The sequence below is a fragment of the Chaetodon auriga genome, chromosome 17 (genome assembly GCF_051107435.1).
Source record: "Chaetodon auriga isolate fChaAug3 chromosome 17, fChaAug3.hap1, whole genome shotgun sequence".
Classification (NCBI taxonomy): domain Eukaryota; kingdom Metazoa; phylum Chordata; class Actinopteri; order Chaetodontiformes; family Chaetodontidae; genus Chaetodon; species Chaetodon auriga.
Window position 1 is genome coordinate 12036589 of NC_135090.1, and position 27231 is coordinate 12063819.

General features: G+C 42.6%; 2 protein-coding genes across 12 annotated transcripts in view; one reads left to right on the plus strand and one right to left on the minus strand.

Annotated features, from left to right (window-relative positions):
- Nucleotides 1–4192, plus strand: part of elmo1 (engulfment and cell motility 1 (ced-12 homolog, C. elegans)) — a 103299-nt gene extending 99107 nt beyond the window's left edge. For all 10 annotated transcript variants that reach the window (XM_076754524.1, XM_076754522.1, XM_076754527.1 and 7 more), the window contains 2 exons: nt 734–811; nt 2708–4192. In XM_076754524.1, coding sequence (XP_076610639.1) covers nt 734–811; nt 2708–2908 — 279 coding nt within the window. In that variant the 3' untranslated portion in view covers nt 2909–4192. The remainder of the gene's footprint in view (nt 1–733; nt 812–2707) is intronic.
- An 11815-nt stretch (nt 4193–16007) lies between these two features.
- pex1 (peroxisomal biogenesis factor 1) lies at nt 16008–27126 on the minus strand. Of its 2 annotated transcripts, none has more exons than XM_076755262.1 (24): nt 26908–27126; nt 25816–25962; nt 25566–25649; nt 25151–25265; nt 24313–25007; nt 24047–24166; nt 23795–23915; nt 23512–23618; nt 23284–23369; nt 23051–23183; nt 22713–22809; nt 22456–22626; nt 22187–22341; nt 21908–22094; nt 21645–21811; nt 20713–20847; nt 20545–20609; nt 20287–20429; nt 19786–19889; nt 19246–19422; nt 18566–18805; nt 17166–17360; nt 16852–16982; nt 16008–16332 (listed from the first exon to the last, which is right to left on the minus strand). In XM_076755262.1, exons 1-24 carry the CDS (start codon nt 27013–27015, stop codon nt 16248–16250), a joined length of 3768 nt encoding a protein of 1255 aa, XP_076611377.1. In that variant the 5' UTR covers nt 27016–27126; the 3' UTR covers nt 16008–16247. The 2 variants fall into 2 exon arrangements, with proteins under 2 accessions (XP_076611377.1, XP_076611376.1); XM_076755261.1 differs by having other exon boundaries at nt 18566–18808.
- Between the last annotated feature and the right edge of the window lie 105 nt (nt 27127–27231).

The following is a 27231-nucleotide window of genomic DNA, read 5'->3' on the forward strand; positions in this document are numbered from 1 at the left end:
CTTTAGAAACTTTTCAGTGAATAAAAAGTATATACTGATTGTCCAAATCCATGTCTCTTGAATTGAATTTTGGCTGTAGTAAATGTTTTGAACTCCCATTACTTCAGTCAGAAGTATTTGTGCTTCAGCCCACCACGGAGCTGCATATTTTAAACTCTCCCTCACAAAGTGCACCTACGCCGCAGTTCCAGTCTCTCACTGTGTAATTACCTGCCGCCTTAGTAAATCAGACGCTAATTTCACGCAAATTGCAAGCGAGCATTTTAATGAATTATTTTCATGTATCTTGGTCTCGCTCTCCCTGTTCTGTCCTCACATCACTTTATTTACCGCGGTCATCCATGGTGGATATTGAGAGAATTCACTCACAATCATATCACATCATATTCCCCTGCCTTCACGGGCGTTTTTTTAATATCTAGTATCTGAGGGCATCTCAGGTATTTCTCTCTTTCAGTCCTAGCTCGCTGATACCTGATGAGTTGATGTGCAGCTGATGTAACAGATGGTGACAAGACACGAGGAGAGGGAGATTGCGTTGGTATGGCAGCATTTTGGTGTAAATCTCACCTGTTCTTTCTTCTTTTTTTTTTTTCCTTTCACCTTTTTTTTTCTTCTACTTCTCTCTCCCACCTCCTCCACTCTGTCACTGTCTGAATCTCCTGGTCTGCCTTTGCACCATTTTCTCTTTGTCACCCCTCCCTCTCTGCCTTTCACTCTGTCCTCTCTCCAGGAGGTGTTAGAGCTGGCCTTCTCTGTCCTCTATGAGTCGGACGAGTATTTAAACTTTATTGCTCCTGACAAGCATGAGGTAAGCCAACGGTGGTTGACTGCGTCAGACACAACGCACATGTGCGATCACACAAGTATAGTGTATATGTATGTAAGTGTCAGATATGTACTTTATATTATCACTAAAGCCTATTTCAGTGGTTCATTTCATACATGCACAGTGGACTTAATGTGTGTGTTGTCTCTTTTTACAACCTTTTTTCTGGCAGTTCAATTCATTGCTGGTACAATGTACATGTAATGTACAAACTGTCAAAGCATAAATGTCAGCACAGATTTGCAGTAGATTAAGATAAGATAACTGCATTAAGAACTGTAAAAGAAAACTATAATACTCAAAACGAGAGCTGTAGGCTTAAGACTTGAACTCATGCCAGACTTAAGTCACAAAAATTTAGGAGAGTTAAATGTACACTATTAAAAACATTTTGAATGCGTCAACATCAATTTAACTTGCAAGTAGTCGTCTTTTTCACTGTCTTTATCTTTGCGCGTTACTGCCTCCAACTGTTGCTTAGCGGAATAGCGTGAAAGGATCGGCGTGAGTGTGTGTCACATCGCCTATGTGTTCAAACCAGGAACCCCACTATAGCTTGTTAGTGGTCAAAAACTCCACAAGGTAACTTTATCTCACTTTGAACTTCAGTACATCAAGACTCTGGTTTTAACTTGGTAAAATCCCCAAAGAAGAAAAAAGACAGAGATAGTGCCAGTGAAGCCTGGTATTGCTATACCCAGACCCTGAATATTTATTATTACGCTATCTATTGCTTTGAGAGGACTTGGTCTCAGCAGTGTAGGACCTGTTTCAAGGGCTTAACAAGATTAAAAGGAAATTGTAAAAATGCTGTGTCATTTTAATGGCTTCTAAAAGCATTCAGAGACAGTTCTGAGTCGGGGATATGGACAAAATCCCTTATCATGTTAGATGTAACTGTATACTTTATATTGCAACATCAATATTCATCATGATATAGTGCAAATCAAGTGAGACAAATTCAATATTTCTATAAAACACTTGTGACTGATGTGCAACATTGTCCGCAATGGCTTGATGCACTCTTTAAGGCTTAGCCACCGTCCTGTGAATGGTTAGTTATACTGTCTGACAGTGTAAACATCAAGAGGTCAACACTGTCGCATGAAAATTAAATAAAATGGAATGTGTCCATTGGCTTGTCCTTTTTCACAGATACTCAATTGAAAACAGCACAAAGACAATATATCTAATGTTTTACCCCGTCGACTTCATTGATTTTTGTAAATATATGTTTAGTCTGAATTTGATGCAGCAGCAACTAGAGACTGAAAAAGTTGTCTAATGCTCCAGAAACACCTGTTTGGATCAGTCCACAGGTAAACAGGTTGATTGGTAACAGGTGATAGCATCATGATTGGGTATGAAAGGGGCGAGGTTCACCACTTTGTGAACACATGATTGTATAAAGGATATTAATACATGGACTCAGGGACACTTTGTTTGCAAATGACTGCATTCTGTTTTTGTTTATGTTCTACACAATGCCCCATCTTTTCTGGAATCTGGGTTGCAGATTATGGCTAACACTTCATGACTTCCTCTCAGGATAATTCCCATCATATTCTCTGTGTTTGAATCCAGAAACTTTTTTTTTCGACTTTTTCTTTACATAGAAGTTTCTATTGAGGACAAGAGAGAAGAAGGTGTCTCTGCTCTGTTTCTCCTGAGTCTCAGTGTACACAGACTTTCCTCCCTTGGTGCTGAGCGTCTTTTATGCCTGCATGTCTCTGCAGCAGCTGGAGTCAACAGCTCGCTAAGAGTTTGAAATCATGTCGTGTTTGATTATGGTTTGTAGATTTGGGAAGTTTTTAAGTTTGTGATTAAGACTTCAGTTTCTGACGTCTCTTCGTTTGGGCTCTGTCTGTGTCTCTGCAGTACTGCGTGTGGACAGACGGTCTGAACGCCCTCCTGGGTAAGGAGATGACCAGCGATTACACCAAATCTGACATGGACACCCTCCTCTCCATGGAGATGAAGCTTCGCCTCTTGGATCTAGAGAACATCCAGATCCCCGAGGCCCCGCCCCCGATTCCCAAAGAACCTAGCAACTATGACTTTGTTTACGACTGCAACTAGATGACCGTCCCCGCGAGCCCCGAACCCCCAACCCACCCAGCACCTACTGTACCCACTGGACCAATCCCCTTTTCTTACAAACTGGAACAAACACAAATAAAAACCATATGATATAAAAAAAGAACTGTGATTGAAAGAAAAAAAGGATTTACTGAACTATTTTCCTCTTGCTTCTTGCTAGACCTTTATCAGAGAGAAAATGGTGCGTATTAGTAGGCTCGCTGCACTTGAGGGACTTGAGGTCGATGCAGAGTCATCAGCTTGCCATGGAGAAGAGAAACCAGGAAGTACTTGTCGGGCCTGTCGTTGGTCGTCCTGCGTCTTCTTCCTCTGATGTTTTGAAACATTCGCTTATTCTCGGCCGAGGCGCCCGTCGTCATTTTTGCTTGAAGATCGTCGTAGACAAATGCTTAGAAATTCTATTTGATTCAGCTTCCTTGTTGTCCTTCCTTTATGTTTACTTTATTATTTTTCCTCAGGGCTTTTGTGGGGGGACGGATGACGGTTGTGTAGTCCAGGAGCAGGGAGGGACGGGGTCATGTGTTTTATCGTCAGCTTTCTCGCAGTATTTCCTGTCACATTCTCACGTACAGTATTTGTGGCAGCTAAATGTTTCCCAAGAGGCCAAAAGGAAGGTTGAAGTACATTTGAAGAAGTCACGAAAATGGTCTCGTATATCCGCTTTGTCCTGTTCCACATATACTAAAGACTGTTAGAATAAGTTGATCCTCAAAATCAAGGCACTGTACTACAGTAAAAAGCCTTTCTCTTAACTATTCTAATGTTAATGTTCCTATCCCACCGCTGCTTAGTGCATATTGTACACACCTACAAACAACCGTAAAAGCACCACCATTGTGAAACACACATACAAACACACACACACTCGTCTCTCCCTCATTTGAGTCTCTCTCGTTGTAATGACTGCTGTACACAACATTCCTAAGCAATATTTGAGCTTTTTTTCGTTTATCATTTGTGAGATGGTCATTATTTAGTGATTTTGAACTTGTGAAACTGCCAAGTCGCTGGTATTACAAAGAGGATGTTCGTGTTTTGGTCAAGGGAAGTTGTCTTTTTTCGTGTGTGTGTTCAGGACTATATGGCCACAAAATTGAAAGTTTATGTATTTTTTTAATTTAAAAACAAATCATGGTTGTTATTTCTAGTATGATTTATATATTTTCCCCTTCCTATTTAATACCTTCAGATGTTTTTTCTTTAGGATTTTTCAAAGCCCCTCAAAACTGCTGTTTACATTAAAGATTTAAGAACCGTAACTCCTCTTTCCTTCTCTTCCTCTCTTCATTCACAGTCTAAATGAGCCTCATGAGGTATATAATATATGCATGTGTGCGCTGTTCACCAATTTAAACATATCCCCTGACCAGAAAAACCCCAAAGCTGAACAGAAATCCAGCTAAAACCAAACATATATATACTGTGGAAAAAAATCAGAATAAAAATATAAAGATTGGCATTTTCACACATCAAAGCGTCATCAGCTCCTGTGGTGTACAAACGGCTGACCCTCAGTCTGCAGTGAAGGGGAACAAAGAGACTGCATGATGAAAACATGCTGAAATTATTGGCTGTTCGCTGAAGTGCGTTCACTCAAGCACTCTTTTCATACCACTTCTTCTACTCTACATTTCACAGGAGAATATTCTACTTTTATTTCTCTACAGTTATTTCGCAGCTTAATTTACTAATTACTTAGACAACACTTAACAAAACATATGAAAAGCTTTTAAGATATAACGTTTCATTATACATTAATCTACTCAACAGTAAATGCAAGTACAGCTGAAAGGATTAATGATGAATCAATGAGTTGACTGACACAAAATTGGCACCTTTCATTTTATGGCTCCAGCTTCGCACATGAGGATTTTCTGCTTATCTTCTTCATTATTTTAACAATTCTAGTTAAAAATTAGCTCCACCTCAACCAACTACAGCTGTAAATTGTTGCTCATACATTAATGCATGAACAATAATAATAATAATAATCCAAGGGCATAAAATCTAATTGTATAACACTCACTTATGTAAATGAACTGGATACTTCCTCCGCCACTTGCTGTCACACACACCTTACGGTTGGCCAGGTGTGAGGCCTCATGCACAGTGGCACAGTTTCTCCACCATCCCAGCACCACCTCCTCCTCTTGCAGAGACTCCAGGTTCAACTCCTCCTGTACTGCCAACACATCCCGCAGGTATCCTCAGCCACTGCAGCATAAAACTACCTGCACTGACCTCAACGGACTCAGATGAAAGTGCCACAGTAGCCTCTGTAGTATCACTTTCAGAGCAGTTATTCCTGAAAAGACACCTCACTGTACACAAACGCACTCTTCAATCTCTTCTGTATTCAGGCTTCAAGCTCAAACATCAGCCTACATCTTCATCAAAGCTAAATTTTCTCTATGCAAATCTCTCCATTTACCTCCAGTCATATTTTCTGCATATTAAAGTGGGCAGAAGGGAAAGATAATATTAGTTTTGACCCACAGAAGTTGCTCTACATCTCAGAATGAAGCAGCATTTGAATGAGAATTATTCTAAGATCAATCACTGCGAAAGCTGTCATCGTCCTTAAATATTTATGGAGGAAAACAATCTGTCAAACACTATTCTGATTTATGAGCCAGAATGAGGATCTATCCTTGTTTCTGAGCTGAATATTTCAGCTCACTTTGCTCTCATGTGTGTATGTCCTTGGTTTTGGTGCCTGCATTTTCCCATTACATGCCTGGCTGTGTCACAGGATATTATTTCCATGCACATAGGTGGTAGCAGTCCCTTTCTCCTCCATGTGTGACAGCATTTCCTGCTTGATGGCTCTATCCACCAACCAGCACAGGGACCTCCACTGAGCACCGTCTTCAGGGGGAGATTGTTCACTCACCAATGGACGCTGATGCCCCGGTGCTCATTAGAAATGTAAGTCAGAGTCTAACAGCATCTGTTTCACACTCTCCTGGGTAACCACCCTGTCTTTCATACACTCACAGTAACTCTAGCTCACACACAGCATGCAGATGTTTCAGCAGTCACACTTAAATGGCTCCATTTTGGGGAGGGGGGCTGCAGTGTGTTGTGGGCCAAGCAGAGCCGGTCTGTGAAGTGGATTACTTACTGGAGCTTATGGCGCTGATTAAGCTCTGCTAGCCTCTTATGAGGAAGGATAGAAGAAGAAATACGATGGAGATGGGCAAAGAAAGAGGGAGAGCTCAAGAAGGGTCAGACAAATGCGGAGTGTGGACAAAATAACAGAAACAACTTGCAATAGAAAGCCCTGCACTGATAATTTATTAAGATTTTATTTGAATTTCCTAAATATAAGTACATCGGCCCCAATATATCTACTTCATATCAACAAAATAGAAACATGTCACATCTCAACAGGGACCACCACAACAAAATAACAAAACTAGCTCAACAGCCAAAACTCTGATATGACATTTTGATTTGGGCACAAAGACTCTGGCCTCATCCTATTCCACTGCACAGCCCAGTGGCTCAAATTACCAATTTAAGGTCTGATTCATTTATGGACTCAGTGTCAGAGTATATGTTGATTTCCAAATCTGAAGTGCGAGGTTCACAACAAATGAGAAAGAATGTGAACTAAATATGAATTCAGTCAAATCAGAAATTTAAACAGCAAAATCAGCCTCATAAGTCAGTCAGTGAGAGTCAAATGGAATATAAAGTAACAGCGTGTGCTTGAAATGTGGAGGAGGAAAAGAAGCCACATCGCTGCTGTTGGATCACCTCTGAGCTGCAAACTTATCTGACAAAAGCAAGAGTGTCAAATATCTTGACAACATAAAGCCAAGGACAGCAAAACTGACCGAAAAGTGATCGAAACTGCAGGGCTACTACAAGGTGTTTCTTTTATTTTGTCCACTCCTTGTAAATCTTGCTTTTTCTGAGATATTGATCCAGATTTGTCTGGCACACACTCAAACCCGGATTTGACCTCTGACAGCCTCTAACAAACCTCTGTGGCAATCTTATGGCGACACAGATCCGTAATAATTATCACTATAATTGTGTGTCTACATACTCTGAGCTGCTGGAGAAAACAACGTAGCCATTTTTACCTACTTACCACATCTTGATTCCCTGAGGTCTCATTTCCGTCATGTGTTTGTGTGTTTCCATCCACACTCGCCTGTGACAGACAGGAGAGAAAGGGACTTGGCTGGCCTCATTACCAGTACTGGGAGCCTTCATGCCGAGTGTGTGACAGCAGCCGGAGGGCCTGCAGCCAGCAGGGTGCAGCTCCTCTCCTCGTCCAGCAGGACACACTAATCAAATCAGATTAAGGCTGGAACTGATTATATGGGCTCGCGTTCTTCCAGATCAGGCTCCCAGACAAGTTGGCATAGCATCCAGACTCGTCCGCCTTCTGCCCTCGTTAGTGTCCACTTTATAGTGTTTGTAGAGTCACTTCAGACAAACACACAAACAAAAAACTCTTCCTACCAAGGCAACAGTTCCAATTAAAACTGTTGACAGCGAGGTCTGTGGATTATCCATGGCATTGTCTGATTTTTCGCGGCTGTGTTCACTGTGTGAACATCGCTTACAATTGAATTCACCTCCATATTGGGGTGGAAGCAGATGCATCAGCTGCAGATAACTCATAATCTCAGCAAGTAAAACCAAATTTCCAATTCAGAAAATATGTTTTTTGTGATAAGGGTGAAGTAATCCTTCAACTTTTCTCAAAGTTGGTCCAATCTTGTGCTGGTTTTTACCGCTGTCTCACTTCTATATATAAAGTCAGACTTCAGTTCAGGAAGCTTGTGACCATTTACAGATTTTATTTTAAGTATCTTCAAAGTAGAGAAGGATTAAAGCTGAAACAATACAAAGAAACCATACCTGCTATTTCTTGTCCTTTGTTATCGATGCTGTGCCATAGTGCAGTCACTCCCTAAGGGTGTTATTGACAAAATGTCATCTTACTCGAGTAAATCACAAATCTAACGGTGCAAAAAGAGCAGTTTAAGGGGCAGAGAGAAAAAAATGAGTGAGAGAGCTATTCTAAGTTTTCCTGCTGATCATTTGTATTGACTTGTTTTCGCAGCGTGTTTTCTCAGCTTGTTCTCTGAGTCTCTCATTACTGGAGACATTTGTCCAATGTGGACCCATCAGAGGCCGCAGCTAGGAGCTCTGCTGCACTGATGTTATTGATTAGCGGAGGAAGAGATCCACATCCCTTGCACATTATTATTCACCTGACCCTGGAGCAAAAATCATCAGTCAGTGTGGAGCAGACTGAACGATGCTAGGTGGAGCACACCTCCAGGTGCTGAACCTGGATACAGAGTTATTGATTAAAAGCTTAGATAGATCACAGATACATGTTTGTTTGTGTCTATTCTAATCTAAATAAAGCCAACGATTCAGGAAAGGCCCTGAAAACCTACAAGGTTGAGGTTGGGTGGGCGTCGCTTAGTTGAAGAGAGGTGATGTCACAAACACCTGAGCACCAATCAGAGTTTAGCAACATCTGAATGAAAGTCTGACAACCTTTAAGGGATTGTTTGCGATGGTCCCAGACCACTGCCAATATGATTTGATCAAACTACACAGACACAGTCCCGATGAGAGTTTTTCAGTGTTAACTCCAAAAAAAAATAATACTTATTTGGCATACACAGCAAAGAATATTCAAGATTATAGAGAACTACTTCAATTGGCCATAACAGATATTTTTATAATAACTTGAGCTCCCCTCAGCTTTTATCATAGTGAGTTTCAGCTCATTATTAAACTGTCTGACCTGTGGCTTCACTGTTTTGGTTCATCCTGAATGCATGGCAGGCATGTTTTTTCCATTAAAAAAAAGCTCTGAAACTTTACTTTACACTTACTTCTGAGCACCAAGCAGCAGACAGACACAGTTAGCAACTAGCTGGTGAAAATAATGGAGCATTCAGCAACTAAAGAGCCAGATATTTCCCTCAGGAGTTGGAAAACAGGGCTAAAAGGCAGCGAATACTGGACTCACATTCACCAGGAGGACACGACTCCAAATGAATGATTATGCTGTTCAGTAACTGCTGAATGTGTAAATAAGCAACTTTTTGCTAAAGAGTTCACTATATCAATTCCAAAGGTGATGAAATGTTGACATGTCGCTGCATCTAAGTACCCCCCAACAAATCATGCTATTGCATGTTGAAACCAAGTTTTCAGGGGCTTTAAGGGAAATAGGGAGTAGAGGATAACAGGCAGCTTCATATTCCTTGAACCCACCACACAAATGTAAATTTAGTATGTCAAATACATTTCCTGTGGTGTAGAAATAATTATAAAGAAAATAAATGCTGGCTAATGATCAGGGTTTTATTGGCCTCCAGGGGTTTAGCTTGTCACCGTGCAGTGTCAAAGTGTACGATGTCATAGTGTGTGTCAGTACACTGCTGGGTGTGATTCCAGGTGCAGCAGGGCACACATCTAACCAGGGGTGAAGGACTTGGGCGGCGGAAAGGGGACTAAGTATACAGAGCCCTATAGCAAAGATAGTAGAATGAATAGCCGTGGATGCAGGGAGGGGCCCATAGAGAATGCTTATGTACAGGGTCCAGAATATTGTGTGAGGCCTCTGGTACTGACCGCCCTGATGTCCAATAGCCTTTCAAATGTTCAGCCAGCAAGAGCAGTGAAGCACTGTTATGTTACATTTTAAGAGTATTCACTGTATACCTTGTAATGAAAATTAGATGAGTAAACTGAGCAACACTAGAAAAAGGTGTCATACTTGTGTGCATGTTAGCAGCTTAAACTTAGAGCTAGTTCCTCTCTAAATAGAGAGGGAGGAGCTGTGGTTGTGCCTGCTCCTCCAGCTGCAGCACCTGGGGCCCTGGGCCAGGATTAGCAGGGCGATTGCATTAACCCAGACAAAGATCATCCCGGCAGAGTGGGAAACTGTGATTTAGATAAACGGATACAGCTCTGAAATTGATTTCCATGTCCAGCCCAACAGTTGCTTAATCTCGGCTATCTCAGTGATGCATCTGAAAGTCTTATCTGCACTGGCGGTTAGTGATTGATTGAAGAGACTGCTGCAGTCGCTCAGTGTTTACAAGAGTTTTACAAGCACACCAGGACTAATGCATTTCTAATGGGCTGCAAGAGGAGCATCGGCCAAGATGCATTCACTGTGCATGACTGAAAAACTGCTGAAGATTACAGGCTATCCAGTTTATTTTGTGGCACTAACTGCCACATATACACAGGCTGTAAGGAGACAGAACTCATTCAAAGTTCATAGTTAGTTCTTGACCTTGGAAATAAACTGCCTCAAATTTCAGCAATACTCATGATGTTACACAAGCCTTTCCTTGCTGTCAAACTTTGAATAAGATTTTGTCAAAAAAGTACTTACATTAAATATGTGAACTGGGGAAACTCTTCATCCAGAACTTGTGCTTGTCTTCTAATTATTCTAAAGAACAACGGTGTGTGTATTTCTCAAATGCCTTACTTTTTTTTTTTTTTTTTTGCAGCTTTTATCATATTCCTGCACACCAGGAAACATACCTGTCAAGAAGAAACAAAACCTAACAGAGCTAAAACGGTCCCACAGTCACTTGTCATCGCTGCCTCACTCATTTTTTAAAAACATATACATTTTAGTCAAACCCCAGCATGGCATTTTCTTTTTTTGATGTCCTCTTTATGTCACTAAACCAGCCTCATCTCTCCTCTTATTCCCACTTCATCACGTACACATATGAAATACTTTTGTTCTATTTCGGTGAAAAGCAGTCTCAGCAAGTGAACATGTCACACGCAGGTCTTTTGTTCTCCTCTGCATCACTCAGGATCTAATTCTGGTGAAGGTTGACACCTCTTGATGTTGTATAATGGACGGGTACTTTGTTGTAAACCGGAGCCCGTGAATCACTTGAGGATGCCTTTGAAGAGCGAGAGCACCACTGAGGAGGGGGAAGGTGATGAAGAAGAGACTTTTAAATGTGGCAACAAATGAGCTGAACTTTGCCTCGGGTGTCTGTTTAGGACCGCGAGGTTTGCTCCTCTAATTGCTCCTGAGTCTGTTGAAAGTCACCATATGTTTGGGGGCTTTGATACAGAAGATGTGTGGGGGGAATGAAAGCTGGATGATGATGTTCTGAGGACCACAGGAGATGTCTGTATGATGCACCGATAAATCTTTTAGATTTCCCCCCTGCCGGCCCCACCCAAGGCTGCACCAAATGAAACCGTATGACTGTCCTCCAACCAGCTGACCTTATAGCAGTCCCCTTATAGTCCCCCCGGTACCGGCCATTTGGTACCGGGCTGCACAGAGACACTGAACAAAAAATGTTTTATTGATCATCAAAGTCTGAAAGAAGTTTTATTTTGAAAATAGGGTGCATCTGCCTCTGTACACGTCAAACACACACACACTAATAATAATAACAGTCACAGGAAATCAGTGCAGAGAAGCTAAAACTAGACTAATGTGCTCTCTGCTCTTGTTTCTGGTTCATAGTCGAGCTGCAGAGTATTGAATAAGCTTGAGTCTATCAGTGGTTTTTCTTCTGGAGGTCAGTACCTCAGTACCCGGGGCCAACCCAGAATCCAACCTAGGGTGACCAGATCCCAATTCACCAGATGAGGGACAAAGACTACGTTTGTGTGGGACAATGTGGGATACCAATGCATCAAAGTAGTCTAAAATAATTAAAAATAAATAAATAAATAAATAAACGTTTCAATTCTGCCCCTTAGCTTATAACATTACTATGCTTTGCCATCTGGTTGATTCAGTAGCACATAACAGACTGCAAATAAAAACTTAACAAATATATCTTATTTTAATGCAACATTCCCAAGTTCTCTCAGGTAAGAAAACATAGTAAGCATGGAGCTTTCATGCTATTTCACAGTGCCTCTCAACTTAACACACCTGACTGTGTACAATTAAATAGACAGACAAGGCTACAATTGTTCTTTCGATTATAGTACTTTAATGTGCTTTAAAAGGGTATGGCTTTTCCTGTATTTTCTCCAACAGAGAGCAACACAACAACCCCAGCACAACTCCAAACACCACATTAAAGTGTTTGTTCTAGTAGAACAATATCCTGAACCACATATTCAAGTATAACGTACTGGATTAGGCTACATAGGCTGATTATCTGAACAAAACAAAACTCACTCAGCTCAAAATCACATAGATTAACTACACAAAAGAAATGCATTTGAAAATTATCTGCATTTACTGGACAAGTAAATGTCCCAGTTTGATTGACATGATCCAACAGCCCGCCCCGCCCCCTGATGACTGCTTTCGCCACATAGCCATTAGATAAATGCCAGATTAGAAAACACGCACTTCAAAACTAGAGTCTGACTGTCAATAACAATGCGGGACAACGTCAAAATTTGCGGGATGTGTGAAAAGTAATGGAAATGTGTGACCGACCCGGGACACACACTGAAAAACGGAGACGTTTACCTTCGTTTGTGACCGTCGTTCACACGCAAACGGAGAATTCGCCTCTGAAAACGATGCATTCTAAAAACTCCAGCCAGAGGGGAGATTTTGGAAAACTTCGGTTGCACGTTTGCATGTAAACTGAGAAAAACGGGGGAAAAAAAAGGTTTTAGGTAGCCGACGTCAGAACTTGCACTAGCTCCAAAAGACTTATGTTTACATATTCAGTTGGCTATGGTGGATGAATGAATGCATTTAGAGTAGCAGTCGCATACATACACGGGTTTGTGTAAACGATAATATTTCTGAAAACGGACACGTGTGCACGATGTTATTTTTGAAACGTGAGAGGGTGAAATGCCGGCTACGTGTAAACGTAGTGTCAGTTTTTCAGCATCCGACCCGGGATCCGACCCGGTACCTACCCGGCTCCGACCCGGAACTTTCCCGGGACCGACCCGGGACTTTTCCGGGTCCGACCCGGGACTTTTCCGGGACTTTTCCGGGTCGGTCCCGGGACTTTTCCGGGACTTTTCCGGGTCGGTCCCGGCAATGTCCCGGGAAAGTTCCGGGTCGGACCCGGGACATTGCCGGGATCGAACCGGAAAAGTCTCGGAAAAGTCCCGGGTCGGACCCGGCAATGTCCCGGGAAATTTACGGGTCGGTCCCGGGATTCGACACGGGATTTTCCCGAGTCCGACCCGGCACCAGACCCGGGATCACGCACAATAACAATAATAATAATAATAATAATAATAATAACAACCCGTGTGTCCCGGATCCGACCCGGGACACACATACTACTACTACTAATAATAATAATAATAATAATAATAACCCGGATCTGACCCGGGACAGTCCCGGGATCTGACCCAGGGCACACACACACACACACACACACACACACACACACACACACACACACACACACACACACACACAGTGATAATGATAACAGTTACAGGAAGTGCAGTAAGTACTGCGTTAGAGCAGCGGTCCCCAACCACCGGGGCCATTTGGCACTGTGCCGCACAGAGAGACTGAACAAAAATGTTTTATTGATCTTCTGAGTCCGAAAGAAGTTTTATTTTGAAAATCAGGTGCATCCGCCTGTGCCTCTGAACGCAGGTCAAACTCAGGTAGCAAAAACAAGTAAAAAACAAACGTCTTTGGAGAGCTTCTTCGGAACAGGGAAAAGGCCAAATGATGATACAGAAGAAGAATAACCTACAACTTCCAAGAAAAAGAAAGCTGCATTTAAGAAACAATATCAGCAGTCCTACTTAAAATACGGGTTTATCGCTTCAGGTGATTCTCACGCACCAAGTTCGCTCTGCGTAATATGTGGCGACAGGCTCGCAAATGAGGTAATGAAGCCTTCTCGTTGAAGAGAAACAAACGCAGGGCTCCCACTAATTACAACAACTACATTCAGGGTAATGGTGAGTTGTATTTTCAATAATTTGCTTTTCATTCGTTTTTATGCCGGTCTGGCAAATTATTGCTTTACGTGAAACCGGTCCGTGGCGCAAAAAAGGTTGGGGGCCGCAGCCTTATAGGGTCTACACTCTCCCAATAGGTGCTGCTCCCATACAGTCCACTAGACAGGCCCCTGGGACAGAAATGCTTCTCGTCTAAGTCACAGATGTCATTTTTGTTTCTTTTTCCTCTCTGTTTGTGTACCTTAAAAGAATTTCCTGGAATGACAGCTCTTCGTGTTTGTCTCCACAGGTGTGTGAGGAAAGACTGACAGTGATACATCGATAAGGGTTAGGAGGGGAGGGAAAAGAGGGAAAAGTGTCTCCCATTGGGCCATTTTTTCATGCTGCATTGTGTGGGATTGACACAGGACTAATGTGAGCCAAATCCAGCCCAGTGCGTCTATATTTACCACTGCAGAACCTGCCAGTGCCAGTGTGTGTAGGATGACAGCAGGCAGAGCGCTTCAATAGGAAAATATTGTCAAGGTGGTTTGCTGCAGCAGCCAAGGAACAGGCTGAAGACTACTGCTGCAATCTCAGGTAAGACTCTCAGCTGTTTGAGGTGTCTGGCACCCTTCAGTCAAGATACAGGACCTGCAGAAAGTTTCTGCTACAAAGGAGAGATAGAGGAGCTTTAAAGTCTGTTTAAAGTTGTTTCTTTTCTTTCACCTTGCCAGTAAATTGCTCCAGTTAGTTCCTGCTGAGGGCAGAGCACATGTAATCTTGGAGGTTTCTTTGTTTCCTCTAAAATACGGGCTAGCCCAGTGCTCATTCTTAATTAATTAGGTGTGTTGATCTAGGACTTTCAGAGCAGTTCAACTGGCTTCAAAGGTAACCAGAAGCCAGATCACCGTTTAATAAGTTGGTCCAAGTTAATTTTTTTAAGTCTGTGAAGAGTTTTATCATATATATATATATATAACTGCTGAATATTCCAATCAAATCATATTTGTATCTTAAGATAATCAGGGTGTAATATTTATATAAAATACAGTAAAACTATATCCCAGGACAGAAGTTATGTAATAAGAGAGCCCAATTTTCTATTTTTTTCTTGGTGCTTTTTCTATGCATAAATACATTCATTTAAATTCTTAGGTCTGTCTTAATTGAGATTTATTCATGTTTCTGGACATAAGTGTGACTTGATTGGAGCTTCATACTTCCATACTGAAAGATACTAACATGATGTTTGAAAAGCTTGAGATCATTTTTAAAATGAGGAGTAAAGAGCTTATCTTGTAATTTTGCTCTTTGACATTAATTTGCTGCTAATTGGCATTGCAGCCTGAAGTGACACTCCTGCGTAGCTCCACTAGTAACTGTGAAGATTAAACCTTAAATCAAAACATGAAGGCAAACATTTGTCCAGCTCTGACATTTACTCTACAATTGTTCTTCTGGTTGTTCTGGTTTTATTACAGGAAGTTTAAAATGGGTTTCTCTATTTACACCCAGTGACTGCAGTTATTGCTCTTCCTCTCGTCTCTAATAACTTTAATCCTCCTGAACACATATATTTATATATGTGAAGTCATTCAAATTAAGACTGGTGCCGCTAAAATGACTAATGTTTGTTAAACACTGTCATGGGTTATTGCCTGTTAGTCCAAGAGATTTAATAAAGAAATAACACCCGGAGCTGCAGCAAGACTGGTATTATGTAGAGTAACTGCATTAAACTAGTTTAGAGTCTGGACTTCAGTAAATCTAATTATGAAGGCTCCTCACACTCGTAGTACACCCACACAGGTGTTTTCACTTGGTCTCATTAGACCTCTTCTCTGTGCTGTGGGAGGCGTGTGCAGACTGAGCTACATCTCAACTTAACTTCCACCTTAATCTTTCTCATTAGTTACTGAAGTTCGGGGCCTCATGTTATATCACAGCTCCACCCAACTTCAACCTGAGCAGACGCCTAATTAGAATGAGTGAGAACACCTGTCTGGCTGTGCGAGACCATTGATTAACTGCAATGTCATACTGTGCTATGCTAGCAAACCAAAACAGTGTTTACAATCAAAACTAAGTCTGAAAAAACGAGGATATTGAGCTCAAGTTGATATAAGAACATGACATTAAGAAAAATGTGTTTTCTCCATCCAGTGGTTGTAAACAGAAACGGTTGTCATGTAGGCAAGAGTTGTGGAAAGATTCAATGTTTAATTCTAACAATTAGATAATTTATACTCATTATACATATGTACAGTAATTACATTTGAAGTAGATAAACGTCTCATTCAAGTCAGTGGGAAGCGTTTAAACAAATATTAATGTACATTGTCTTCAAAGATGTGGAGCTGGTAAACTTGTTAAATGATCACAGCTTTGATTAACTGACATCAGAACAACAGATAAGCTGCGTCAAAACCAACACGTCTGATCAAGCTAAAGTCACACGTTGTCCAGGTTTAAATGTGACTGAGTGAAGAGATTTTCTGTCTCCTGCACCGCCGAATGCTTCATACCTCAAATTAACAAGAAAAAACATGCATTAAAATTCAGCTTATTTTAAATATGTCACATCTAAAACACCAGCTCTGATAGATTGATCTAACACAAAGAGCCATCTACAATATTTGTCTTATTTTTCCAAATTTAAGATATTTACTCCTTCACTTGACACATGAGAGATGAGTCAGCAGCTACAGATGGATGACTGTGCAATCTCTCTGCTCCAGCTCAGCTATAATTCTAGTGATTTCACAAAATACACAACAAAGTAATTCAACTTGATGAAAAATGCTGAATACGGGAAGAATGATTAGAATAATGATTCATATTCCTCTATTGCTGCTACTTGGCAACAGCTTTGAAACGCCAATTTGTCAAATGTTTTTCATTTCCTCCAGTAGGTGAGACTCTTAATGGCTCATTATGTGCTTGACAGATTTCATAACCAGCTGAAACTATTAAAGACATAATCTCTGAAAAGATTTTTTTTTTTTCTGTTGCAGTGCAGTCCAGTCTGCTGTCCTCGTACTCACAGTTTTGTGTATCTGTTCCAGTCGGCTGTGCTGAGAGACGGTCTGGTCGCAGCCAGGGCGGAGTTCACATGAGCCGGACGCAGCAGCAGGCCCGGCTGGCTGGAGGCTGAATGCACCCGGACACAGTCCTCCTACACACACACACACACACACACACACACACACACACACAGAAGCTTGCATAAGAATCTTACACTGGTTGATACAGCAGCCATGAGTATAGTAGTGTAGTACTAAAGGCTGCTAAAGACAGATTCTTAGAGAAATAAAACAATCAGAATACAACACCATGTGGATATTGTCTTGTCACTTACGTTGGCTCTCCTGTAGTTGTTCTTGATGTTACTGACGTCTTGTTGCAGGCGCTCCAGCTGCTCCGGGCCGAGCTCTTCGTACCCTCTCTGGAGGGAGGGCATGTAGGCAGGTGGGAGCGAGCCGCCGTGGTCACGGACAGACGCCCTTGCGAAGTCATGGGTGATGGAGTTGGGTCCAGAGGCGCACTGCGAGTTCTGTCAAGGGAGGCAGAGGAGAGAAAATGGACAGATGCAAAAATTATGAATCAGTGAAGCGCACCACTACATTTATGATGGCTTGATTATGCAGATCTGTGTTAATATACTGCAGGTGTATATCTTCAGGTAGAATCCTTAAAAGCGGATCAATTCAGAGTTTGTTCCCAAACATGATGAGCAAAGTCAACAATTTGCTGCATACTGAATCAGAAATTAAGGGGACTGAAGGGCTTCAGTCTGTAGCAGGTCTACCAGATTCCCTGAGCATGCTTGGAGAGCTGTAAAGTACAGAACCCCTCTGGTGTCAGGTGAGGAAAAAAAAAAAAGTCAATCCGTGCACACAGATTTACAAAAGGTGTCCGCCGATGTGTAAAGAGAGAGTACTGGCTTGGCAAACGACTGTCACCAAGGAATGGGGAACGAGACTTTCCATAGCTTTACTTCCATTCTACACAATTAAAGCTATGGAAAGTCTAACTCAAAACAGAATAAGGCATTAAATCAACCCCTAAATCAGGATAAATTGGATGTTGTTCCCCATTCCTTGGTGACAGTCGTTTGCCAAGCCGGTACTCTCGTTTTATGCATTCACAGGCACCTTTTGTAAATCCGTGGGAACGGTTTGCAAACTGTGAGACTGACTTTTTTTTTTTTTTCCTCATCTGACACCAGGGGAGTTCCTGTACATGCTGTATCTTTTTTTCAATTTGTACAAAAGTGGAAATGTAAAAACAACAAGTTGTGGTTTCAGACAGAGTTACGTGCTGTAACCATGTATTGTATGGGTTAAACAAACTAAATAAAGCCTGTTCATTATACACCATCACAGAGTCAGAGGTCTGTCAGTGAGTTTCAGAGGTGCTGGATGACATTTGTTTCACTTTGGACAGAGCCAGGCCGGCTGTTTCCCCCCGCCTCCGATCTTTGTGCTATGCTAGGCTAAACACAGCTCTATAGTTAATACACAGACATGACACTCATATCAAACCTTTCTCAGCTCGCTGTGGAAAAATGTGCACACAATGAAAACTGATCTCATTGCTGATCTGTAGTGTCATAAGTGGAATTATCTAGCATGTTGTGTAGGAACTGGTGCGCTGCAGGTTGATGTTTCAATTTTCTTTTGATTGTTGTCGACTGATGTGTTTGGTTAACTAAGAGTAGACCTAAATGTAAATAAAATAATAGAAAAGACTGCTCACCAGTCCTGATAACGGCGAATTCCCCAACTCTGACTCGTAGGAGCTGCCAAAGTAAAGCCTCCAGACGTTTGAACGATGTTCGTCTTCTGCTTGAAGGTCACTGGGCTCCAGGAGAACCATGGAGTGGTCCATCCCCACACATGGGTCCCCATCCCCCACTGAATCATCTGAGCCACTGCTGTTGTTTGGGAAGATCATGGAGGACAGGCTCATGTCGCTTTCTGAGCCAGAGGTCAGCTCCTGCTTATCACCCAGAAACAGAGGGCCAGAGTTTACATACGCAAGGCTGTGTGGTGTCCGAAAAACAAACAAGCTTAGTGGCTTCACTGTGTTATTGCAGTTTAAGACAGCTTAGATTTATGCTAAGTCTGCCTCCGGTAGCTGTTGAACTTATTAAATCATATCCTTGTCGCCATGGCTGGGGATAATTTGAATTATGTTATAAACTGATAATGGAATAACAAGCAAGGCAGCTCACACATGCTGAGATGCATACAAAACTTCTCATTTAATTAGCCCTGAGAGACAAAAAAAAAAACAAAAAAACTGCTTGCTTCATAAATAATTTGAAAATGGACCGGCCAGCAGTCCCCCGCCTTCCTGCTTTTTTAGCCCAAGGCAAGCCCACCTCGATGAAATGAGCTCTTCAGTGACTTGTCTTCTCAGTACAATAGACTTACATGAGGTGTGTTGGAGCCCAGGCTGTTGTGGACGGCCTCCAGCTGGGCGTTGTAGAGCAGGGCCTTCAGGTCTGCCCCGGTGAACTGCTCGGTGGCTCCTGCCAGCTGCTCCAGGTCCACGTCAGCAGCCAGGGTGAGGCCGGCGCTCAGAGCCTTCAGGATCTCTACACGAGCCTCCTGGAAATGTGACACAAGAGGAAACAGTTTGTAACAGCTGGTTTAATGGCAAAGACCTGTAATGAGTCATCACTGAACATTCATTTTGTTTTCGAAAGATGAATTGATTTCCAAACGGCATACTTTTGCAGACTGCTCCTTTCCTCTTTTTGACTCTAAAATTGTACTAAAGAAAAATATTCCACTAATCTTTCTTAAAATGCTGAAGAGACTGTTTCATCTTTAACTTTAAGCATTCTGGACATCAGTCCATCTTCTACTTACATGACTACTCACGAGGTGCTCAAACTTTTTCATGTAACTGTATTAAAAGTGTTATGAAATGATGGATAGAAGTGACTGACTGATTCCAATTCAACAGACCAGGTCAGGAGGGGGGCAGTAGAGGGACTTGTCCAGTCGTCCAGGTCTCAGCAGGGCCGGGTCAATCAGATCTGGACGGCTGGTGGCTGCAAGCACATATACACCTACAAATACAAACATGAAGGAAAGTTACGTTTTTAAATCAAAGGAATAATTTGTCATTTTGGAAAGACCTGTAAGGATATTGATTTTCTTGCAGAGAGCAGGACCAGAGGATAGATGTCTGTCCAATAAATATGCAGCTGGAGCCAGGAGACGGTTAGCTTAGCATAAAGACTGGAAAACGGGGGGAACAGCTAGCTTGGCTCTCTCCAAAGGCAGCAAAATGTGTCTATCTATCATCTTTTCATCTAATTTTCGACAACAAAGTGCATTTCCCAAAATGTCTGACATTCTTCAGAAACATGACAGTAGCACTGATTAGAAAACGTGTCTGCAGTGCTTTAAAGGAGACTCTTAGTAAACACAACACAATGTGTGGTGTCCCGCTGTGTGACCTACCCTGCAGTCCCTCCACCCCGTCCAGCTGGGTGAGAAGCTGGTTGACCACACGGTCGGTCACACCTGTGCTGTCGTGGCCCCTCCTGGGGGCCAGAGAGTCGAACTCATCAAAGAACAGGATGCACGGCTTGGCAGCGTGCGCCCTGCGGCAAACAGAGGAAAGGACATCATTTCACCTCCAGGAAAGGATTTGATGTCACTCATTGTAACTAGCAACTATAAAGGTCTGCTGGAGTCATGAGAAAGGTGTTCACTAACCTCTGGAAGACATCACGGACTCCCTGCTCACTAGCTCCAATGTACTTACTGAGGAGTTCAGGTCCCTAGAGAGAGGTAAAAGTCCTGCGTCACTGAAGACACAAGCTGCTCTGATTAACAGACACAAGTCTTCTTCTTCTTGACTGTCAGATCCAGAGCCCAGCCTACCTTGATGCTGATGAAGTTCATACCACTGTCTTTGGCCACAGCTCGAGCCAGAAGGGTCTTCCCTGTACCAGGGGCTCCATACAGCAATATTCCTGAGCGATGGCGGATAGGAAGTTTGGAGAACAGGATGGGATACTGCAACCCACAACAGACACAATCACTTATTAAGAAACTACGTTTTTTGTGCCTCTGTTGATATGTGTTAAAAAGGTCTTTACATCCTCCTTCAAAAGACAGTTTAAATTGTTATAAGACTCGTTTGTAACAGTGTTTTTGGACTCTGCCCTGAAGGCCTCAATTTCCCAGACCTGCTCATGAGTTTGGAACAAAACAACAGCAGCTCAGAGATTGAAGAGAGCTGGCAACAACAGAAATTACATTATAAAAATAGATCAAATCAAAGCCTCCAATCACCAGACAACCAAGTGCGTTTTCTCATAACGGTGCTATTGTGTGTGTAAGAGAAGCGGAAGTAACAAAAAATGTAATCATGAAAAACTATCAAATTGTGTTGGAACTTTGAAAAAAAAAAGTGGTTTTAAATAGTAAAATGATCTGCTGAATCCCACAACAAATAGATTAACATCAGGTTCATTTGTTCACAAATCCAATTTCATCATTTCTCACTTTCTCTCCTAAAAACATGAGACGTGAAACTGATCAGTTCAGAGGCTTTGAAACTGAAAGTGGTGAAGATGATATTCCTTTTGAATTTGAATTGAATTATATAAAGTTGTTTCAATTAGTGTTCATTCATCATTTCTCTTGAGATTTCACAGCTTTACACCGAAGCAATCGTGGTGTTCAAGTGATAATTGTGATTGATGATTAATGTACTGTCATCACATGACTTGTGTTCCTCCTGTACGGCACAGCGGTGCTTCCATCTGACTGCCAACACCCCTGCTCATCTTGTGATGAGGCACACTGACCTTAGCAGGGAGCAGTATGGTGTCCATTAGCTGCTGTCGCACCTCCTTCAGCCCCCCCACCCTCTCCAGCCCAACTCCACTTGGAGTGTGGAGGTCTACACCCCACAGAGAGGGAGGCGTGAATCCCTTGAGAGCCTGCACGAAGTCCCTGCACGACAGACACACACCTGAGAGACACGGAGATAAACCAGCATTAGCTCAACTTCAGTAAACAGCATGGAGCTTTCTTATGAATTCTATAGTTCAACCAAAGTCTTTGGTACCCTGGTCATTGTGTCCTCTTTGTACAGTGTTAGCGTGGACGGCCCGCTCCAACAGCAGTACTAGGTCTTGGGGCGTGTATCCCTCGGTTTCCTTGGCAACAGCTGCTAAGTCCAGAGTCTGTAAGGTCTCCTCAGACAGGCTAGATTTCCTGAGGATCAGACGGCGCAGGATTTCTGCTCTCTGAGCCTACAAACAATAGCAAGCACGATAGCTGTAGGTTTTTTACCTTTTCACCTTCACTGCTGTGTGCATGGCTGTGTGTATTTGTCAGTGCTGACCTGGTCCAGTGACTGGATGTGCACAAAGCCCTGGATGAAGTGGGAGCCCTGCACCTCGGTAAGGGAGGGGTGGAGGGAATGCTCGCTCTGGCTGGTGATGATCAGACACACCAGGCTGGAGTGAACCACCACCTCTTCCACCACATCCTTCAGACCTGCAGCCACAAACATACAAGACAAATCAACATCAAGGCCCAAAATCATTATTATTAACAAACAGGATGACAGACACTCCCCCACTCATACAAAATAAAGGAGTAATGGATTACTCTGTGCAATGTGCAGCTGCAGCAGCGCCTCGGGGCCATGCTCGTGTTCTGGTGAGGCTGGTGCCCCGGTCACATGGTCCAAATCATCAAGTAGGACAACTGAAGGCTGCCTCCACTCCGCCTGTTCAAAGATATCCTGCAGCATCTGTCTCACTGTTTCTGCCCTTTTGCCTGAAAAAAAAAATCACAATTTCTGTAATAAAGAAACTGATCTATTTTCCTTTAATTCAAAGTATGTTCACTGAGTATCTGTTAACCTCGTAGTTTCTTGCAGTCCACCACCTCCACATGTGCATCCAGATCTTCTTGAGCTTTTCCACAGAGGGCTCGGGACACAGTACTCTTTCCACTCCCCTGTGAGGGAACACAACAACACAGCATGCAGCCTGTTACACAGTATCCAAAAAACTAAAATACTGTTGTGGATAAAAATGAATTACATGAATGAATTAAAATACAGATACTTTGCAGTCTGTCTGACGAATTCAGGCTGATAAAAACAACACTCCACACCAGATCTTCAAAATCACTGCACTGTAGATATTTTAGTTTACTCTCTGTAAAGCAGTGTTATTATGGTTATATAAAGAGATACCTTGGCACCAGTGATGAGTAGAGCTCCTCCTTGGAGACCCCGTCCAGTCCTTCCAAGCTCTCGTGAGAGGGGACTACCCAGAAGGCTGTGGGAGATGAACTCAAATCCAGTCCTGCTGAGCTCATCAATCCCACTGGGGATAGATGAAGGAGTGACAGTTATAGAGAGGAACAAACACTGAAAAAGATGCTTCTCTAAATCATACACAGGCTCTCAAACAGCCACATGCTTACCCAAGAATGCTGAGGGAGGGCAGCTCTGGTTTGGGCACTTCAGCTATAGATTTCACAGATGTCATGGTCACTGGCTCTCTGTCTACCTGTAGGTGACACACAGTGGCAAGTGTGAGCTTTTTTGAAATCATGGCAGCACCACAGAGAGATTTTGCTTTATCCATTATGCACAGAAGAATTGCCTGCGGCAATCTGTTTCATTGGGCCATTTACACGACATGCTTGTACCTGTATGTCTTCCTTCTGGATGACAGAGGGTGCGAGTAAAAACAGCTGGTCTGCAGGTTCGCTCTCTGCTTCCGGTTTCAGCACAGTTAAAGCGAACTCCAACTTTGCTATAAATAAGAAAAAAGGTGGCAGAACAGTGATATTTTACTGAGGTTGAAGGTACTACCACTTCAATGTGTGAATTATGTGATTTTTAGCCTCTTTGGAATTCAGGATATTGCCAATTTTATCATACCGCCATCTGCAGATTTGTAAAATAACGAGTAAAAGAAGAATGAATCACCATCAGTTCCATGTAGGATGATGTTGCCAGATCGCGCAGTCAAACAGGCTAAAGGTTCATGACACTGAGTGTGCAGCCACCCGAGAAAAGCTGTTCGGATTGCCTCATCATCCTCCTCAGGCTGAAGAGAAAATGTCAAAGATCAGATGGATATAAGTAGATAAAGTCTAATACAGCATTAACCATTTAGCAATTTGACTAAAAAATCCCTTTACCCACACTGTGACCACATTTGGCTAATCCAGCACTCACCAGTGGTTTTAAGGGCTGTAGGTGAATAAAGGAGGCTACTTTGATAGCTGATTTGACTGGCTTAAGTCTAACAGTTGAACGTGGGATGATATTCAAACCGATGGCCGAGGGCTCAGGGATCTGAAAAAAATCACAATTTAAATAAGAGATAGGACATCATATACAGAAGCTGTGGACTGAGCTACAGTAAAAGTGCCATAATTATTAATCTTACGTTAGAGTGGTTAAAACTAACCAGCTCCTCCTCTGTTAGACTCCAGACTCACCCATACTCGTCCACTATGAATCTCTCCCTTGCTGTGACTTCGTTCCTTGCCTGCCAGCTTCTCAGTACCATGGCAAACCACCCTAACCACCATGGCTTCCTCCTCTTTCAGCTCCTCTTGTCCACCCGCAGCCGCAGCTAAAGCTTTACTATCCCCCATATTCTTCTTTTTCTCCATGGCCTGCTTGGCTCTGTCCCGCGTTTCTTTAGGGGATGGAACTTTGGAGAGCAGGCCATAAGTCACTGAAGACTGACCTCCAGTTAGCCCAGCATTCGACACATGGCTCAGAGGAAATAAGTGAATAACACCAGTTGCAACATTGCTTATAGTGCAAAGCGAGCTTGGAGGTGCACCGCACACTCTGTAGATAGAGTCAGTGAGGAGGGCAGGGACATCAGGTACAGGTGGTAGCTCTCTGACTGGGTCGTAAGTACCCTTTATCATATAGCGCAGCAGGCTCTTCAGGTCAGCTACGCCACCCCACTGGTGGCTTTGAGGAGTGGGGAACGTGCCCTCTGATGATGGTCCTGAGGTGGCAGAATGGTCCTCATTCTGCTGTCTGTGAAGATGCTGCTTCTCGCTGGTTCTCACAGAAGAACCACTAAGGTTGCCAATTCCAGCACGGCTCTTAGGAGAGACGACTAGTTCTGTGAACTGCTCCAGGCGACCGTAGGGCACAGATGGCGAAAGTGATCCTGCAAGAGTTAAAAATCAAACTGCATCCATCAATACTGTCTCTGAACATGAGCAAAACAGCAAATTTAATCAAAGAGATTTAGCAGATTTAACAGCCTGTTTGCTAGAGACAAAAGACAATAATCATTGTATTAACTCTAACCTATTTGGATGTAGATGACTGTGTGGCTGTCCACCCACACAGGAAACACGGCATCTTGGAAAACCACTCTGATCTGATCGAGCAGCTGCTGCTCCAGTGCAGCGCTGTGGAGCTCCTGGGGGTGTGAGTCACAGAAAACAGATGATAAAATATTGTTCAATGTAGTTTTAGGTCACAGATCTATCCCTTGTGTCTTCCTTTGTAGTGGAGGGTAGGTTATTTAATTTACATGTCTTAATAATGCTTGTTGTACCTGCTGCAGTGTACACAGCTGTGACTTAGTTTTTACTTTTATCATCATACAGTAAAACACAAGTAATTTTTTAAGTAAAATGTATTTTAAATAACAGTAAAATATTCTAGTACTTTGTCCATCTGTGGTTACAAATGACTGGAAGTCACTGTGCTCACCCACCAGGATTTCCCAGTCATCACATGACAGAGGCTCCACAAACACTTGATGCACTGATGAGGCCTGGTGACATGGTCTAAGAAAAGCCTGAGGGAAGCCATACAACCAGTCAGGAAATACAAACACATAATCAGCCCTAACAGCAACTGGCACTTACTTTAAAATGTCAAAAGACAACCAGGATGTGTCATTATGGACTACTGAGATGGGAAATAGAGCTCAACAGATCAAATCGCTGACTGTGGATCTGTACCTGCTCCCCATCTTTCAGACCCAGCTTTTCTCCCAGGTGTCGACACAGTTCCACTTTATGGCTGTCCAGGCTGGAGGGGTTTCTGCCGTGAGTCCAGCTGAGGAAAACTGGAGATCCATGTCCCCAAGACAACTCCAGAGCCTGGTTCTGAACGCAGACACACAAAGTTACATTGCTGCATTCTTTAATTACCTGTGACACTTCTGTATCACAATTGCCCTCCTTCTTCAGGTCCTTCTCATTTACTATCAGCCATTTTACACAGCTGAGACGAACAATCACTAACATAACTAACACAAGTTTGATTCCTGTGGAAAGACGTCCAACTGGAGGGTTGAATCCATAATTCTCCACACCAACCAGCTGAATCTAAAACAAGAAAGGCCACACAACAGCCATTTGAAACAGAGTGTTCTTTGTGGATTTATAAAGATGCTAACAGATCGAAGCGAAACAGGGTACAGATCATGCAGTAATTTATAGAATCCACTGACATTCATCCAGTCCACTGCTCTATCTGAATGTAAAGTTTTGTCACCACCAAGTGAGACTACAAGGAAACTACTACAAAAAAGAAATAAGAGGAAAAACGAATTATCATACCTCTGGCATGTTCCATATCTGCTTACCGATATTTATCACAATGCCTAATGCCTGACTTGTTATTAAACCCATAGACAGACCACATGGATTAAATCTCACATTGCTGACAGCAGTCAGCTCTTTCCTGTCCCCTTACGTTGACGGATGCATCTTTTTCTGGCTAACATATGGTATACTGCCAGAAGATGTCTTCAGCAGGACATGTGACGGGATCATGTGCACTAAAAACTTCATGCTAGTGAGCACGCTGACACTGAGTAACTTCACGTTAATGTAAACAATGGGACGTAACTTTGAGTAAACTGTCTCACATCGACAGAAACAATTAGTCCATATGAAGATACAGGAAACGCAAAGCAAACGCAAGAAACACTCTTTTGGCAAACCGGCCAATACTTTCCGCTTAAGCGTCGTTTCACCAAACTAAATTTCCAGTAATATTAGCTGGTAGCTGGATAGCTAACGTTAGCTAAAACAACTTAACGTTACCTCGTTTAAGGAGAGATGCGATGTCAGCTTTGAAGGGAGGTGAAGAAAACAGTTTTTTGTGTTGTTAAAAACAACAGTTACGGGGTGAATGCCCTGATTACTGAACATAATTTGCACATAGCCTGACTAGCTCTGCAAGGCAGACTGCGCTGCTAAGGTGAAACATCTAACTCATAGTTGATCGATGTGCTCGGTATGCCGGGCTAGACCAAAGCAACTGATACCGAGCTAAACTAATTTTCAAAATAAGATTTTACACATAGACATGCCATAGATCCATGCGTATTCGAGAGAGAAGGAGCTCTTATTTTGAAGTGTGTCAAC